The sequence below is a fragment of the Benincasa hispida genome, chromosome 1 (genome assembly GCF_027475165.1).
Source record: "Benincasa hispida cultivar pf3 chromosome 1, pf3_genome.v1.1, whole genome shotgun sequence".
NCBI lineage: Eukaryota > Viridiplantae > Streptophyta > Magnoliopsida > Cucurbitales > Cucurbitaceae > Benincasa > Benincasa hispida.
The window spans coordinates 29815272-29833376 of record NC_143478.1 but is presented as its reverse complement, the minus strand read 5'-3'; the positions used below and the strand labels follow the sequence as shown (position 1 = coordinate 29833376).

Sequence of the window (18105 nt, the reverse complement as noted above, 5' to 3'; positions counted from 1 at the left end):
TTAAACATGATCCACCTATATGTCTCCACATACATGTATAAGTTATAGAAGATAACCTTGGATCTTAGTTTATTGATTTTGTGGGTTAATGCTACTAAAATATCAAATAAAATACCTCTTATTTTATTAGATAAATAAATTGTTTGTACAATACAATTACAAACTACAAGACCCACGAGATTTAGAACATCAACTTCAACATTGAAAACTTAAACCAAACATACCTTTAGTTAAATTCTAAAAGTAAAAACTACTTTTCTTTGTGTTATGGGTGATTTTGGACTAAATAATATAATTGACATAAAATAGAGAGAGAAGTAACGAGGCCAAGAAAATAATAAGAGTTAGTTTGTGTCAAGTCCCAAATCAACATGCTCGAAAAGGTCGAGACCAAGCCTAGCGAAATAGCTAATGGGGCATGTCACGTGCATGCTCCAACCTAAAACATCAGTCTAGAAGCAAAATGGACCTAGGCGAAGATGCTTGATGACTTATAGAAATACATGTTATTGTTCTCTCAAAGTTGGAATAATTAGGATCTTTAGTGATATAAACGCATTCGTTATAAAGAAAAATGCAAGAAATTCCATACATGTAGTAAACTCATACAAAAGTATCTTTTTTAGTAAAAAGCTACTTCACTAATGCATTTCAACGCAGGAATCAAAGAAATTTACCAACATAAGGGTATGCGTCCGCGAATATTCGACGCATGAAGGATACATTGGCTCATGCATTTCATATCAAATCATCACTTGCAGTCATGGTGGCAGCGTTTGAGCATTTAAGAAGTAGCAAAGGGCTATTCCAAGGTATGAAATTTAATGCAAGTTCAATCATCAAGTTGTTGGAATTTGCCTATAAAAGGAGAAGCCACCTTCAGAATAAAAAATTAGACACCTTAGAGCCAAAAGTTAGAAACTTTCTTCAGAACCAGTAGATAAACTCTGTCATTTGCAAGCAAAAAGTAGGAGAGAAAACACCATTTCACCCTTAATCAAGAGGTACGGTTGTAGAGAAGCTTGAGAAAGATATCTTTTTCAACTCCTCAACCACGTTGGTTGTAGCAAGCATTAAAAACAAGCCAAAGAGGACAAGAGATTGAACTTGCAGCTTGACTCTTCTTTTTACACTTCATTTCTATTCACTGTTTCATTTCATTAAGCTGAAATTGTTTGTATAAACACTTGTTATCTTTAATTCAATCTCATCTTTGGCCATATATCATTTCTCCATCTGTTTACCTTCGACATGTGTGTGTTTGTAAATTTTCTAACTTAATGAGAGTATGAAATTTATAGCTTAAATCTCCATGCTTAGTTAATTAAAGTGATTAAGTAGTTAAGTCACTCGAGAGAGCAATTTAACTATTGAGCGCATTAAGTCAGGGCGTGAAGTCTAGAGATATAGTTGCTCACGTCTTTTGTCTGTTCTTTATGACCAACGCATGCACCCTAGAGATAGAATTACATGTGGTTTTCGCATCGAGAGATACTGAACTTAGCATGAACTGAAGAATATAATTTCCAATGCATAGCACATATATTTAGATTGTAAACAACCATCTGTTTCATCTTCATCTCATCTTCATTGTGCTCACATAGGCTTGCTAAACTTGCTAGGAAATCAACACATACTACTTACATTTAGAACCATTCATCCATAAATCTCTTTCTCCCTATGAAATTTTATTTCTTCTTGTGTGTGTGCAATTAGCTTAGTGTAAATAAACAACATTTTTTAAGTTAATTAGGAAACATCTACATTAGATCCAAAAACAAGGTTTGCGTTAGAACATTCTATAGTTCCTCCGTTCGACCCTGGACTTATCAGGAACTTAAGTTAGATTTATACTTGGTCTAACTTGAGAGAACTTTTACGCATTTGCAAGGTGTGAATGCATCTACTATCAACGCATCGTCTAATTTTCTTTCCAAAAGAGAAATCAATCCGTCAACCAACTCCATCCCTTATAATTATTTATCACCATTCTCCTTCATCATTTTAAGCACTTTTAGAATCAAAATCACGGGGCAAACAATGCTCAGCCTCGATGGAAGTCGAAGAAGTCCTTAGCCAAACACAAAATAGGGTATGCCCCTCGGCCTAATACATTGAAGGATTTTTAAAGTGACTTTGAAGTTCTGTTAGGACAACCTAGGTTAACCACTTCTATAACCACTTCCATATTGAGCTTAGATTTTGAAACTCAATATGGTTAAATATTGTACATTTAGAGTTTTTTTTTTCTTTCTTAAGATTTTAACGTTACATTCATTGAATCTGATGCTTAAATTCCCTAACTTCTATTTCTTTCACTCTCTGAGTTAAGCATTAGAGTGTGTGTGGCAGGTACTATACTAGTGTATAGGTTTTCTCTTTGGCAGCCACATTCTTTTTTCCTTCAAATAATTCACTGCTGGTGTCATGTGAAGGTTAAGTTCATGCATTTCTTCTATCAAAATTTTGGAATCAACACTTTGGTTTTTAAAATCTAACTTATTTTTTTAAATATTAGTAGAAAGTGATTAACAAAACATAGAAACTTTTGTTATTAATGCTTAATTTTCAAAAACCAAGATCGTCTTTTATAACTATTTGGTTTTTTAAAACTAAGCCTCAGTTTCTTCAAATAGTTTTCATCTTTTTTTAGTAAAGAGTTGATTTCTTAGCCAAATTCTTAAAATCAAAAATAAATTTCTAATTTTTTTTTTTTTCGTTTTCTAAACTTAACTTCGCCTTTAAAACATTGGTAAAAAATATATAACCAAGCAAGAAATTTAGAGGTGCGGAAGATGTGTTGGTAGGCTTAGAGCCCGTATGGTAGGCAATTCATATCTACTTAATTCAATGAATATGCTATTTATTGGCATTCTATTTTCAAAAATTGTTTCTGGATTATGTGATCCAAACCATGCAAATTTTTAAAACAACTTTGTTATTCTTTAAGTGTATCCAAATTTTGAATTCAAAATTTTAAAAGAGAAAATTATATTAAAATGATAAAAACAACAATAAATATATTATTTCATCTTATAAATTCAATTATTTGTCAAATTAAAATATATAATATATTATACATTATATAGTATATAATATTACAAAATAACAATTATACAAAATTTTTAACATAAATTAATTAGTAATAGTTTATATTCAACCTCGTATTTAGTGAATAACTAAATATACTTTCCAACCCCTTTGAAAATTTGTTTAAATTGGAATTTAATTTCTAAATATACTACCAAATACATATTTGAAAACATTAAATACAACTTTGTTTTCTTTGAATCTCTTATTTTAAAATTGTCTACTAAAAAGGCACCTAATTTAAAAAACTAGTATCCAAATAAAAAAAACCTTTTGATTATCTATTAGACAAATATCGAGTGAGCTATTATTCATAATAATCTTAAAAGTTTATAACTGATTAAATTAACGATATTAATAACCAAAACTTTGTTTAAGTTCAACAAAGGGTAACGGTTGAGATTGCCTATTTAATCAAAACAATTATTTAAAAAGAATTACAACAGAGAGGTATGTCCAAAAATACAGTGGGAAAAAAAAAGAGAATATAAATAAATGGAATATTACACCATAATCATACTTATAACTCATACATTGAATTTGAATAATGTTACATGTAACTTGAAGGAAAAGGGAAAAAAAAGAAAAAAAAAAATCAAAATCAAAATCAAAATTCTTTTTAGAAAATAGTGTGGTATAAATTAATGTGTGTATGTGTATTGGTAGATTCTGTGTCTCCTCCCTTGTGAAAAAACTGCCATGGACACTGTCTAGCTTTCTTGTGTTTTCGAAAGAATGTTATATAAATTCTGTGCCTCAACCTGTAAATGTTTCTTAATGTGGATTAGAGCCTAAGAGAGGTGACCATTGATATACATATATATATATATAAAGTAGTGATTAGAAAATTAATTATTACCATAGAGTTAATTTATGGTATAATATTATGGCAAGTAGAGTCACATGGATAAGCACAATCAATTTCCTTTATGTTTCTTCTGCTAAAGTACCAATCTCCAACTGCTTCTGCTATAGTCTGCAAAATATAACCTCACTTTAATTTCACTACTTAAAAAATAAAAATAAAAAAAATAAAAAAAAAAATTGGTTAAATTACAAGTTCAATCTCTAATGAAAATTTGTACAGATGGCCCCTATTTAGGATCCACTCGAAATTTGACCTCACTTCTAAAAACAAATTAAATTTGGCCTTTTGTTGATGTCATCTGGTTGTGAATTTACAATTTTAACGCTTCTTTCTTCTTCCTCCTAGTTCTTCCTCCTCTCTTCTGCGGCACTTTTTCTTTTTCTTTTTCATTTTTCTTGCTTTTCTTCATCTTCTTTTTTATCCTTTTTTCGTTTTTGGCAATTTCTTTCGTTTACGCCGCTCTCTAGCCGATTTCCCTTTTTTCTTCTCCGACGATTTTTGTTTGTCATCCTTTTTTTCGTTTTTCTCTCTTCATTCTTTGTTTTGCAATTTTTTTCCGAAGAAAAAAGTTGCAAGTGTGTCTGATGAAGAACAAGACAAAGGAGAGAGGAGTGGGACCGAAAGTGAGGAGCGGGGAGCAAGGAGCGAGGGCGAGAAAATGAGAGGAAGAATCTGAACAAATGAGAAGAAAATTGAAGAAAAAATTATAATTGTCTTATGAGGATCAAGACGAAAAAGCGAGAAGCAAGAGCAAGGAGCGGGAGCGAGAAGTGAGGAGCTAAAAACAGGCCATTGCACATGTTTTGATGTCAAATGGGTACTTTCACATGTGGATGACGTCAACAGAAGGCTAAATTTCAAGAGTTTTTAAAAGTGATGCCAAATTTCGAGTTGGCCCCTCGTACAAATTCGCCAACTCTACGATTCTATTTTATAACAGTTTCATTTTTTTGTTTTTTAAGTTTATGTTTGTTTCCTCTCAATTTTTCAATTATAGTTATCATTTTTGTCAAAGAAATAATTGAATTTTTAGTCAAATTCTAACAGTAAAAACAAGTTTTTTGAAAATTATTTCTTTTTTTCCTTTTTAGTTTTTCAAGACTTGACTTGACTTTTGAAAACATTTAATAGAAAGTTAGAAATGATTAGGTGCAACCTAGCCTTTATACTTAGGGATGGCAAAATTCCCCACGGGGTCGGGTCCTCCAGGGTCCCCAACCCAATCGGGATATGAAATCCCTGGTTTGACTGGGTATGGGGATTTAAATTGGGTCTCTGGTCAGGGACGGGGCGGGACGAGAAGGAGATCCCCTCCCCCTCCCTGACCCAGAACCTGATCCCCCCCCCTCGATTTTTTTAATTATTAATATATATAATACAATATATTAAAAATTTTATATAATAAATTTAATTTTTATTAATTAATAATAATAAAATTAAAATATTTTTTAATTGTTAATTTAAACAAATATATGCAACAATAATACTAATTTCTTAAATGTAAATACTAAATTTAGTTAATTTAAATAATAAAAATAATACAATAATAAAATAAAAAGTTGGTATTTTTCCGTGAGAACCCAAATCCCCGAATGGGGATTCCTTGTCCCCCAAAATAGGGAATAGGGTGGGGATGGGGATTAAAAATCCCCACCGGGACAAAGATAGGGAATGCATCCGTGACCCCGATGCCATCCCTACTTATACTCCCCACATATTAACCACATAAAAATAGAATTAGAAAAAAAAAATATCTTTTAAATAAACAAAAAAAAATGCCACATGGCATTATTTTATTGGACAATACTTGAGATGCACAAAATAGGTGCATCCATCTAAGTTTCTTTCATAGAAAATGAATAAAAAAATATAGAATCGAATCAATGAAAGTAATTTTATAAGTTTAATTTTTCAATACCAAAAATTAGAAATCAAATGGGATCAAATATTTTGTTATTTTCCATTAACAAAATATCAAATGAGACTTAAACTTTCAAATTTGTGTTAAATAAATCTCAAAACTTTAAAAGTGTCAAATAGGATCATGAGGTCAGCATCAAGTTAGGTAACTCTAAAAAAATTGTACAATAAATCCTTAAACTTTTGATTTTATGTCAAATAAACTCCTTAATTAATTTTGTGTCTAGTAGGTTATTGTTGTTTAATCTATTGTACATTTATTGGACACAAAATTGAAAATTTAATATTTTATTGGACACAATCTAATTAGATGAGTCTAATATATTCATCGACTTTAAAAAGTAATGAATATATTATGGACTTAGATGACAAATTTAAAGTTAAATGGCCTACTAGGCACAAAATTCAACTTATCAAATACTTTTAAACTGAAAGGAAAGAAAAAAAAAATACCTTGTTGTCTATTGTTGGGGAGTCATCTGCAAACCATGTGTCTTGTGACTCACTTTGGCAATGAGCAAAACATGAATTTATGAACATTCCTCCTCTGCTCGAGTATTCATAGAATAATCTTAATGCAGAAAGCATACTGATTCTTAGACCTAAAATTTTTCGATTAAAAAAATTAACTCAAACCAATTAATAATCATTTTTAGTCCCATTTGGTAAACAAAATTAGAGAACTAAGTTCCTGTTTGATAACCATTTTATTTTTTCTTTGTAAGTTTTTGAAGATAAAGAACAGTCTTCATCATTCTTAAGTAAAATAATTGAATTTTTAGCAAAATTTCAAAAAATAAAGACAGGTTTCTAAAAGATTACTTTTTATCGTTCCAAAACTTGGCTTGACTTTTGAAATATTGGTAGAAAATAGACAGCGAAGCAAGAAGTTTAGGGGTGGAAGGGATGTTTACCAACGTAATTTTAAAAAACCAAATATTCAAAATGTTTACCAAACGGAGCTTAAATTTTTTTGTGCAATTAAAATAGGGAAGAAAGGGGAATGTAGAGAGTACCTTGCAGTACCTGAATCTGTAGTTCACTGCACTCTGCTGGATTGAATTTGCAGTGGTTCCAGTGTCCATGTAAATCAGCAGATGGTGGCACCAATCCATGATGAAACTGTTTGATTCAAATCACTTTGTTCGATAACTATTTTATTTTATTATTACATTTTTAAATACTTTGAGATTGAAAATGAAGAAAAGATAATAATTTTCAAAAACAGAAAACCAAATATAAGATAAGATAAAAGGGAAGGAAGTATTCATTACTTGGAAAACATCATATGCTGAATTCAGAATGAAAAAGGGTGTTGTTATGTACTTCAATGAATGCTGAGGGAATATACACTGCACATAATCAAGAAATAAGAATTTTAGAACCATATTTAATTTAATTTAATTTATATAGTGATCTAAAATGAAATGATGAGTAGATTTTGGATTATAAACAAGTACCAATTCTGGAAAGTAAGAGGAGGCTTTGCAGTTTTCATTCAAATTTTGCTCCATCCCCTGTCATCCACACCTTGCACCACATTAATCTATGTTCAGAACATATACAACACTACTTTTTATCACTTTTCATTCTTAAACTTTATCGACCCGATGAATCCAAAAGCTTGATCTGATAAATTACGATAGGAATATTTACTTTTCTTTAGTACCATCCCTTTAACAAATTAAACCAAAGAAAAGTTTCTAGTCCTTCATCTTAGAATAAATATATGAGAAGTTGATAGGTTTTAGGACATCCTTAAAAGAATTATTATGGTGAGAAGAAAAACTCTAGTCCATTACATTTAGTAATCATTTAAATTTTTATTTTTTAGTTTTGAAAATTAATTTTTATTTTTTAGTTTTGAAAATTGTGCATATGACACCCTTTATTCATCATTCTAAAGTGAGTTCTTGGCCAAGTTTAAAAAATTGATACAAGTTTCTTAAGTCCCGTTTTTAGTTTGTTTTCTTTCTTTCAAAATTAAGCGTATATATATTCATTCCATCTCTAAATTTCTTGATTTGGTATCTATTTTTTACCAATATTTTTTAAAAACCAAACTAAATTTTAAAAAGCTAAATTTTAAAAAGTTAAAAAGTAGTTTTTAAAAGTTGGTTTTTGTTTTTGAAATTTGGCTAAGAATTTAACTCGTGTACTTAAAAAAGATGTAAATCATTGTAAGAAATTGAGATGAAATAAATTTAATTTTCAAAAACTAAAATCTAGAAACAAAATAGTTACAAATGGGACTTTAAAAAATTGTCTTTTTTGTTTTTTAAAACTTGGCTTGGATTTTGAAAACACTCCTAAAAAATAGACAACAAAATAAAGAAACCAATAAAACGAAAGTAACAATCGTAGTGTTGATAAGATTAATTTTTAAAAAACTAAAAACCAAAAAAGTTATCTAATAAAACCTAAACTAATACTAATTCAGCATGAATTAGAACAATGCTTCCCAAAAAACCTGAATTAGAACAATCAATTGTGTTAATATTGATGGGAAAAAATAATGTACCTGAAGAGCCACAAGATCCTTGTAAAAGTTCCTCATTGTGTGGTTCAAACCTATGTCTCTTCTGTGAAAATGGAGAAAGCAAACAGGTAACTCCATAAGCATTATATCTAAACAATTTATCCCTTAAAAAGACATACAAAAATATGATCTTTCAAAATAGTTTTAAGAAAGAAAAATAACTCACAAGTCAAGAAAAAATCCAGCATCACTCAAGCATTTGACACTGGCATTCCTTGGCAAATACTTGCTGAAATTTTCACAATGCAGAAAAGCTGCTAATCCTCCAGCAGAGCAACCAGAGAGCAGAGCCTACAAAACAAACACATTCAATTCTATAGCATCTTATAGCTTTTGAGATATATACAAACGAGTCGATTCCCAACATATATTGAAGCCATGTAAGAGTAAGCAAATAACCAGATATTATGTATCAATTTTGTCATGGATGGATTCTGAAATCAAGGGTAAAATAGTCAAAGGAGAGCAAGAGAAGATCGAAGGGATAGAGCCAAGGATATATTGGGCCTGGTCGGCCTCAACCCCAACCGAGGCTAAGCCTCTTATATTAGCCCAATGGCCAAAGATCCAGCATACCTAGATTTTAAGGGATGAAAACCTAATATGCCTAGCAAGGATGTTAGGTCGGTTGGCCTTGGCCTTGATCTCGACTAAGAATGAGGCCAAAATCGAGGCTCGGAATTTGATGAACAGGGCATGCTAAATACACGCCCTAACCTATTTGGCTTGAGAGATAACCTAGCTCATCTAGGATTAGGAAACTCATGCCCTAATCCTAGTTGGACTAAGATAAATGGAACTTTTGACTTCTCTATTATCTAGTTCTCTTACTGACTAGCATCAGAGCCATTTTTCTTTGTTTTGCAGGTCCTCCCTTCCCCGAATTACAAATTTACTCTTGATACCACGTGGAGGTCAGATGCGTTTTCCCTTAACTAAAATTTGGCGTCAACAAATTTAAACCTTGAATTTTTGTTAATGTATCAATTTAGGTGTTGTATCAATTTAAACCTTAAATAATAATTGTATCAATTTAAATCCTAAAATTTGTTAATGTATCGATTTACACCCTCAATTGCATCTTGTTTAGAAAAACCACGTCTAAAATTTATAAATGTATCGATTAAATCCATATACTTTCATAAATGAATCAATTTAAATTTATAAACAAAATTTCCTTTGAAAATTATTCGTACATTTAATTTGATTGTCCATTTTGTTAAACGGGCATTTGAATAACTCTACACACATTTGTGAATTGATGCATGGATGATTTTCAAAGATAATCATAATGGAAAGTTTAAATTGATTGGTTAATGAAAAATGAAAAATTAAATAAACCCAGATTATAAACCTCACACAATATTAGTCGAACGAAATCTAAAAGATGGTGTAAATTGATATAACTCCATAAACTGATATTTCCATTTTCTTTCTGGTTGGAAAGGAATCTAGCCATCAATTTGGGACAATTGCAATTAGTCACATAGGAAACCAAATGATAATTTAGAGATCAAATCAAGACATAAAATAGCAGCATTATTAATATTTTAAGATATTTATATTCATACCTTCCTTGCTGTCCCCAACCCATTTGGTAGAAGGTCTAGAATGATGGATTCCCATATCTTTTGCCCTTTGAAATAAAGCAGTGATGTCTGTGGTAAAAAAAAAAAAAAAAAAAATGTTACAGCAAGGAAAAATGAACACAAAACAGAAGCATAATGTCAGAGAAAATTACCCCATTGTCAAACAAGGCATCTCCTGCAAATGATGCTCCATCACAATACCTGAGTTTCACACGGTTCCAGTTATAAAAGTCTGGTCCACAAAGACGATTCATCAACTTTAATGGGTAAATAAAGGTCATTTTTCTTTAATTCTATGAGTAGAACAAGATTATAAAAGATTACCGAATTTGATGTCAAATTATGTGTGTATATTCTCATTCACAATCATAATTTCAACTTTAATTTTACAACTTATTACTCCTTTATTCACGCCGGATCATCTGAAAAGAGTTTCAACTTTTACCCAATAACTTTTCCCATTAAAGTTAGGCTCAATTTTATCAATTTTAAAGTCAATCAAAATTAAAACCTAATCGATTGGTTTTATAAAATAGAGAACCAAACCAATGTTCAGCAAAAGACAAAACCAATGATTTGGATTTTGATTGGATTAGTTCTATATTGATTTGGTTTTCGATTTTGGACCCAAGTGGTCATTTTCTTATTCTTTTTTTTTTTCAATTTTTTTTCGATTTTTTTAATTGGTCATTTTTGTTTATCCCAAATTAAAATTTGGCCTATTTCCTTTTTTATAGATTGAAATTAGGTATTTGTTTCTTATTTAAAGATAATAATAATTGGATCTTTTCTAAATAATAAATATACAATTACACTCTAATATGTAAAGTATTAAGAGTAAAAGTAATAACACAATCCATTGTTCATCCAATGAAATGAAATACTAAACGTACATTGTCAATCAAAATTTAAGTGTGCATATATTATTTGTTCGATTTAGTTTTGATTGGTTTTTCAATTTAAAAATCAAATCGATCCAATGACCTTTGGTTTTCTTTAAAGACAAATCAATATGTCCAATTTCATACTAAAAAATCAAACCAAATCAATAGATCGATTTCGATTGTTTCGATTTGTCGATTTTTTTTATTTTTTGTTGCACTCCTAGTAGAAATGAAACTGTTGAAAATTAGAATTTAGTTCGTATATAAATATTTCCTCTTTAAAGTAACGATTAAGCTTATGGTGTAGTCTGTATGCTTACAAATCGTTAATAATTAATAGCTTTAAACTTTTAATGAATCTTAAAAATAGGTTGCAATTATTAGTTTAGTTCTTGATTTTCTATCTAAAATATTCTTTCTATATTAATAGAAAAAATGTCAAACTATTTATAGAAATAAAAATATATATATATTAATAGACTACTATCGGTGTCTATTAGTGATAAACTTCTATAAGTTTTTATACTAATAGACACTGATAGACTTTTATCAGACTCTTCAAAGAAGATTAAAATTTTATTATTTTGTGTAAATAATTTTCTTTATTTTTCTATTTTTGAAAATCTCCAACATTTCTTTATAAAAATTTAGAAATACATCTTCGTAGTCTTTAACCAATTTTTATTAAAAAAAAATAACTTGAAAAGATAAGTTTTAAGAGTTCACTAAAAATACATAGGACTAAATATTTAATATTTATTAAAAATATAGAGACTAAATTTGAAGTATTAAAAATATAATAACTAAAATGGAATGGAATCCAAAGTAAATGTATTAAAATGAAATCTTAAAACATTTTAATTTTTTTTATGTAACAAATATGTATAGTATTAACTTTTCTTGTCGGCATTTCTTCGGTCAATATTTCCACATTTCAATGAATTCAAATAAAATCAACATTTTTCATTATATTATAAAAAATTTTGTTGAAACACAAAAACATGAGCAACAAAATATCAATAATATAAATTAAAATATTAAACGAAATAATTTACATATTTTAAATTTAATCAATTTATTTATTGTATGATTTAAAAAATTTATGAACACATCCACAAAATCTAGCATTGATGCAAGCAACATAAGTTGGAGTTTGGTGATAAAGTGGAATAGATGTCAGTTTTGGCACACGCAACTCATTCACGTGAAGCCTACAGACAAGGACTCAGGACATAGACCCCACCCAATTTACTACAACCTGACTTGATAATCACTTTTTACATTTTCCAACTTTCCAAATCTACCCCTCTTTTTTTTTTTTCCTAAATTATCCAAAATGTTCTTTAAAATACTAATGCATTTTTAACCTTGGGTTGTATCATTTAAATCTTAAATTAACAACGGTATCAATTTAAACTTTAAACTTCCATAAGTATTTATCAATTCAAACTCTCTATTGCTTATAATTTTGTCAATAAAAAATTATTTTAAATGATAAAATTACTGAAAAATATTTATAAATAATAACAAAATATCACTGTATATCTGCGATAGACTATTATCTATATCTATCATGACATAGATAGATAGAGATAGTAGCATATCGCAGTCTATTAGAGATAGACAATAAAATTTACTATATTTGTCATATTAACGATTGTTAATATGATACTTAAGACCGTGATAGGCTACTATCTCTATTATTATGATTATATTAAAAATTGTTAATATGACACTTAAAGAATTCTACACACATGTAATAATCGAGTGTATTAAAATTTTTTGTTTATTATCCTAATAAATGTTCTAAATTGATTTATTTATAATAGTTAAAAAAAAATTTAATTGAAAAAACTTAAATATTTAATATGATATTTTTTAAAATTAAATCTAAATGAGATATAAATTGATATATTTAAGAAAGAATTTAAATCGATAACATCAATGATTCAGATTTAAATTGATACCATGCCAGATAAATTAAAATTTTTAAGGATAACATTCATAATAGAAGCTGATGACAAATTAGTCAATCATGTGACCGACCTTTTGAAGTCTGTCGCACAATATTCATTTTCTAGCTAATGTTGATCAAATAATGTATTGAATATTCAATGAAGCCATGATTATAGTTTTTATATATTTGGGTTGAAAAACAAAGGAATCTTCATGAGCATCCAAGAAAAAGGAAACAATAAAAAAATGGTTACATTACATAAAATATTCCTAAATTTGAACTAAAGTTTCCAATTATGTTGTTATGTTCTTATATTTTGAAAGCTCCCTTTTTATTCTTGAACTTTGTTCTTTAAAAGAGAAAAAATCAAAATAACACGAAAATTGACAAAACGATAAATATATAAAAATTATAAAGCATATATGACATCAGCTACAAGATCATTCACATGAATCTTCATAGAAAGTTGATGTGTAAAATTTGGTTAATTTTTATGATATCTTTTGCAATTAATTTTCTATATGTGAATATTAACATTACGTAGGTCTGTTAATTTTTTATACACGTCTTCTATCACATAATTTTCATATCTTTTATTTTAAATAAGTTAAAAAGTTTTAAAAAGTTTAGGGACATGGAAGAAAATGGATGATAATTTATAGGTTGAAAGACACTTTTGATCCTAACCCTTCGCAAAAGTAACCATTTATACTTTGATTTGTAATAATTTGGTCTCTATACTTTCAATTTTGTAATAATTTAGTCTAGACTTTAATTTGTAATAATTTGGTCATTGTACTTTTAAATTTGTAACAATTTAGTCCCTCATATAAAAAAATATCGAAATTAGACGTCAATTTCAATTTTTTTATGATGTAGACTTTATATTGAGTCTCTAATTTGTTTGTTGGTTTATTTATGCAAAAAATCTCATTAGATCTTAACATAAAATTTTATAATAAGGATTAAATTATTACAAATTTAAAAGTATAAATACTAAATTGTTACATAGTAAAATTCAGCGATTAAATTGTTATAAAATTGAAAAATCATTAAAAACTAAAATTTAAAAGCCAAATTATTTGTTTTATAAAAATTTAAGGATTTTTAAAATTTATACCATTGAGATAAAAAAAAAAAGGTGAGGGAAGAAATACCTGGGTTAAGAGAAGCATTGTTGCTAAGAATGCCAGAGAAGTCTTCCCATTTGGTCATCAAACGGGTTGATCCTCTTCGACTATTCGCTCTCTCCAAACAAGACTTCACATCATTGCACCACCCACCACCCTATTGTTACATCATCGTATTGAAATATGTAAATCCATTACATTAGAAAGATCGAGCAATTTCATAATTTTAATAAAATAGATGAAGTATTTCTCTTATAATTAATTGATTTTGAGATAAAATCTCATATAGTCTGTATAATATTAGGTTAAAAAAAAAATAGACACCATCTTGATAAGACATATTAAGAATCTCATATTAAAAAATTCAAGAGACCTCAAAATTTTAAGGATGTTTGGCCCACCAACTTCAAAATAGTGTTATATAATTCAACTTCGATAACAAATACTATTAAAGTTTATACATTTATTGAATAACTTTATCTTTCCATCTTTCTCCATTTTGCACATGTATCGAAAAATTTCATCAAATTTGTATCTCAAACACAAGCTTTTTAATTTCAACATATTAATTCCAGATTTCATAATTTAATTCAACGTCCTAAACTGTCCCTTAATAAGATAAATCGACTATTCTTCTTCTAACTAATTGATTTTGAGATAGACTTGATAATCCTAACCTAAACTAAGGCATGAAAGGTTAGTAAGTTTGACCCATTAAATTAAACTAAACACACTTACTTACATTTAATGTAAATACATATTTGTGCATATATTTATATATTAGTGGGACCCACCAAGGCCAAATAATTAACTAAAACTAGTGAATTTCCCCACTACTCCATCCATTCTTCCTTGAATGTTCTTACTTTCAGTCACTTTCCTTAATTTAAAGTTTCGTGTACATTACTCATTCTCTCTCACTAACACCATCGATTGGGACCATGCAACAAACCAAACCATCAATTCTCAATCCTACTTTTACACTTTCTTTCGTTAATTTATAGGTCGATATTATAAATTTTTTATCAGTTGAAAGACTTAATTTTAGATCGTTGAACTTTCATATATTGCCGATCAAAAAGTTTTCATTTTTTTAATACAACAAATGTGAGATGGGAATTGAACCTCCAACTTTTGGAGTAAAAGGTCATATCAATTACCGTATAGCTAAGTTCATTTTGATTCGACCAAAAAGTTATATATGATCAAATTCATACACTATCCAATATATTATTGAATTAAAATAGATAAAAGAAAATCTAAATGAAATAATAATGCATCTATAATGGTGGGCGGGCCTGAAATGTTCTAAAAATTCGGTCTTGCATGAAACACTTTAATCAGCTTCTAATTATTTAGTTATATATTTGTATATGATAACGACTAGTGATTCTTTTTAGCATTATTTAATTTTATCGTTAATTTTGGGCATGGGGTACGATTCCCTATAAATGAAATATAATGGAAAAATTACCTTTTTTTTTTCTTTTACTTGTTTTTTTAATTTCTATTTTGATTCTTTATTTCCATCCTTGAACTTTGAATTTTTGTTTACGATTTTAAATTTTACATTTTGTTCCTTTTATTAAATACTCAAATTTAGTTGTTCTTGTTTATTAAATTAGTTTTCATAAATTTTTTTACTATTATTAAAACTGATTTATAAATCTACTTCATAATTATTTTAAATTAATTAAATAAAAGTTAACGTCAAATATCAATATTATTAGTGAAAATTTGGAATAAAAATATAAAATATTGAAATCTAAAAACCAAATAAAAATTAAACTCAAAACTAAAATAAAAAGTGTAACATTTTAAGAATTAAAAACAAAAAGAAAAATAAACTAAAAAATTTAGGAATAAAAGTGTTAAAATGATAATACTTAATATTAATCTTTGAGAAAAAAAATAGGTTTAAATCCTATTTTGATCTCTAAACTTTCAATCTTGTTCTATTCTAGTCCCTAAGCTTTCAAAAAAAGTCTATTTTAATCCCTAAACTTTTAAAAAATGCTTACCTTGGTCTGATTCTATTAACTTTTAAATAAAAAGATGAGAAGACTTGTATTTTTGAATGACTAGGATGTCAAATAAGTTAACTACACTAAAAAAAATCTAGGATTTCAATTTTGAATTAGATGGTAAAGTAGCTTTCTAGTATTTTGATGCGTTGGTTATTGACATTTTACTGTAACTTCATTTTACTTTAGCACATGCTAGACGTAGTTTCATAAAAAAGAATCGAACCTCAAACCTCGAGGTCAATAATATAAATACTATGTCAGTTGAGTTATGCTTTTATTGGATATCGTTTTTAAAATGTAGAGACTAGAATAGAACAAGATTTAAAATATAGGGATTAAAATAGATTTGAAAAAAAATTATTAGGGAGACACCGCGCAATCCTCGTCCAACCAAGCATGGGAAATAAATATACGCAACATACGAATACCGACAACAGTCCCAACCCACGGCAAGCCAAACACACCACTGTGCAAACAAATCTAAGAAACGATGTCGTACTGATTTCAGAGAAAACAGAGAGCATTTTTGGAAACCTTTTTTTTTTCCCTCTTCCAGCATAAAGATTTGGATTATTAACAAAATAATCATACCGGAATATACATAATTTTATTCAAATATATGTTTTCTTTGACATTATTTCGACTGGAAGTTGAAAACCTTGACATAGTAAATTAGTATATACTAATTATTTGACAATATTATAAAAAGAAATCATTACTTTTAAATTTATAACTTGTGTCATTATAATTCAGTTGGTTTGATGAAGACATTATATTCGAAATTTAAATTGGGTTGCCGTGATTTGAAGAGAGTAAGAATTTAATTCATATGATTTAATAAAAGCTCATAAATAATATATATGGTTGGATAAAAATTCTCATTAATAGACTATTTTTAGAAGGGTCAGAATTTTAATTATAAGCCATAAGTTTAAATTTGACGTAAATTTTTAAAAAAGAAAAATTTGTGAGTAAAAGAAAGGGAGTGTTCAATCCCCATCCAAGGGGCTAATAATTATGCCAGATAGAAATCAAACGTGTCGTGTGGGCATTGGAGGAGAAGGCAATCAATTATAATTCCCACAAAAAAAAATAGAAATAAAAGAAAATAAAATGAGAGTAAAAAGAAGAGGAGAGATGATTTTCACCTCGAACTGTAAAAGCCAGTTTCCCGCTCCGGCGCCGAATCCTCTGTCCAGGTGATACGCCGGCAAGCTCCCATCCAAACAAACTGATCCAAATCAAATCCCAAATCAGAGACCAGAAAGAGAAAATAAAAGGAAAAAAGGAGCGGAATCTTTTTCACTTACAGGCTCCGATGGAAGAGGCGTTTCGAACCACCGTCATCTCCACCAGAAGGCGCGCTCCGGCGAGCGGGCACCGTAGCGCTGCAGCAAGCAGAATGAGAAACAGTAACGGAGCTTCGACGGCGGGTGGACTCATGTTGAGGCGTCGCCGGCGATTAGCGACGGTGCATTGGAATTGGAAGTGGAAAGTGAAAAATGTAATTAGAGAGAAGAAGAAGAAGAGTGTTTGTGTTTGTGTTTGGGCTGGAGTGGGGGATTTATTACGTAGTGGTTGGATAATTATTTGACACTGGAAGAGGATAATATTTACGTTTGTTGCCATTGGAACAAAAAATGGGAGCTTGCCCTTGCGGCTGTAAGACTCTCAAAAAAAAATAAAAAATAAAAATAATAAAATAATAAAAAAAAACACCCTTGGGCGAGTCTGCACTTATCCTTTACACGGCCTACTAGACAGTGATAAAAAAAAAAAGTGTTAAATTCGTGAAAAAATATGGTGATGTGTTAAATTCAGCTATTAAATTTCCATTCACAATCTCAATATTTCTATTAATATTTTTATTTGTTCATGAATTCGTGAATCGATATTTTTAATATATCAAAAAAATTTCACAAAACATAAAAAAAAATAGATTAAACTATAGTGTTAGTCCTTATAATTTGAAGTTTGTTCAATTATAGTCCCAAAACTACTTAGGTGCATCTTGATTCACTTATATTTGTATATCCCATCAAGTTGTCCGTTCACAATTTGTAATGTGACAAATTATTTTTTAATATTTTAATTCTTTTTT

The 18105-nt window shown here is 28.8% G+C and overlaps 1 protein-coding gene across 11 annotated transcripts; it reads right to left on the bottom strand.

Moving 5' to 3' along the window:
• Positions 1-3578: 3578 nt before the first annotated feature.
• Positions 3579-17571, bottom strand: LOC120069040 (Pectinacetylesterase family protein). 11 transcript variants are annotated; one of them, XR_016525338.1, is made up of 13 exons: positions 17315-17553; positions 17153-17235; positions 14005-14134; positions 10159-10238; positions 9989-10075; positions 8584-8708; positions 8400-8460; positions 7339-7395; positions 7153-7230; positions 6905-7000; positions 6332-6425; positions 3950-4066; positions 3579-3851 (listed from the first exon to the last, which is right to left on the bottom strand). XR_016525338.1 is itself a non-coding variant. In XM_039020703.2 (13 exons), the coding sequence occupies exons 1-12, from the start codon at positions 17445-17447 to the stop codon at positions 3962-3964; spliced, it is 1194 nt and encodes a 397-aa protein (XP_038876631.1). In that variant the 5' UTR covers positions 17448-17571; the 3' UTR covers positions 3579-3851; positions 3950-3961. The 11 variants fall into 11 exon arrangements, 6 of the variants coding, with proteins under 6 accessions (XP_038876631.1, XP_038876641.1, XP_090164603.1 ...); XR_016525339.1 differs by having other exon boundaries at positions 6895-7000; positions 17315-17552; XM_039020703.2 differs by having other exon boundaries at positions 6332-6480; positions 6895-7000; positions 17315-17571.
• Between the last annotated feature and the right edge of the window lie 534 nt (positions 17572-18105).

Excerpts from the sequence above, each read along its gene's own strand:
- LOC120069040 (XM_090308477.1), bottom strand. The coding sequence starts at position 17,447 with ATGAGTCCACCCGCCGTCGAAGCTCCGTTACTGTTTCTCATTCTGCTT. Across the intron at positions 17,236-17,314 it reads CGCCTCTTCCATCGGAGCCT|TTTGTTTGGATGGGAGCTTG; the intron begins GTAAGTGAAAAA and ends GATTTGGATCAG. Across the intron at positions 6,481-6,894 it reads ACAGATTCAGGTACTGCAAG|GTCTAAGAATCAGTATGCTT; the intron begins GTACTCTCTACA and ends GAAAAATTTTAG.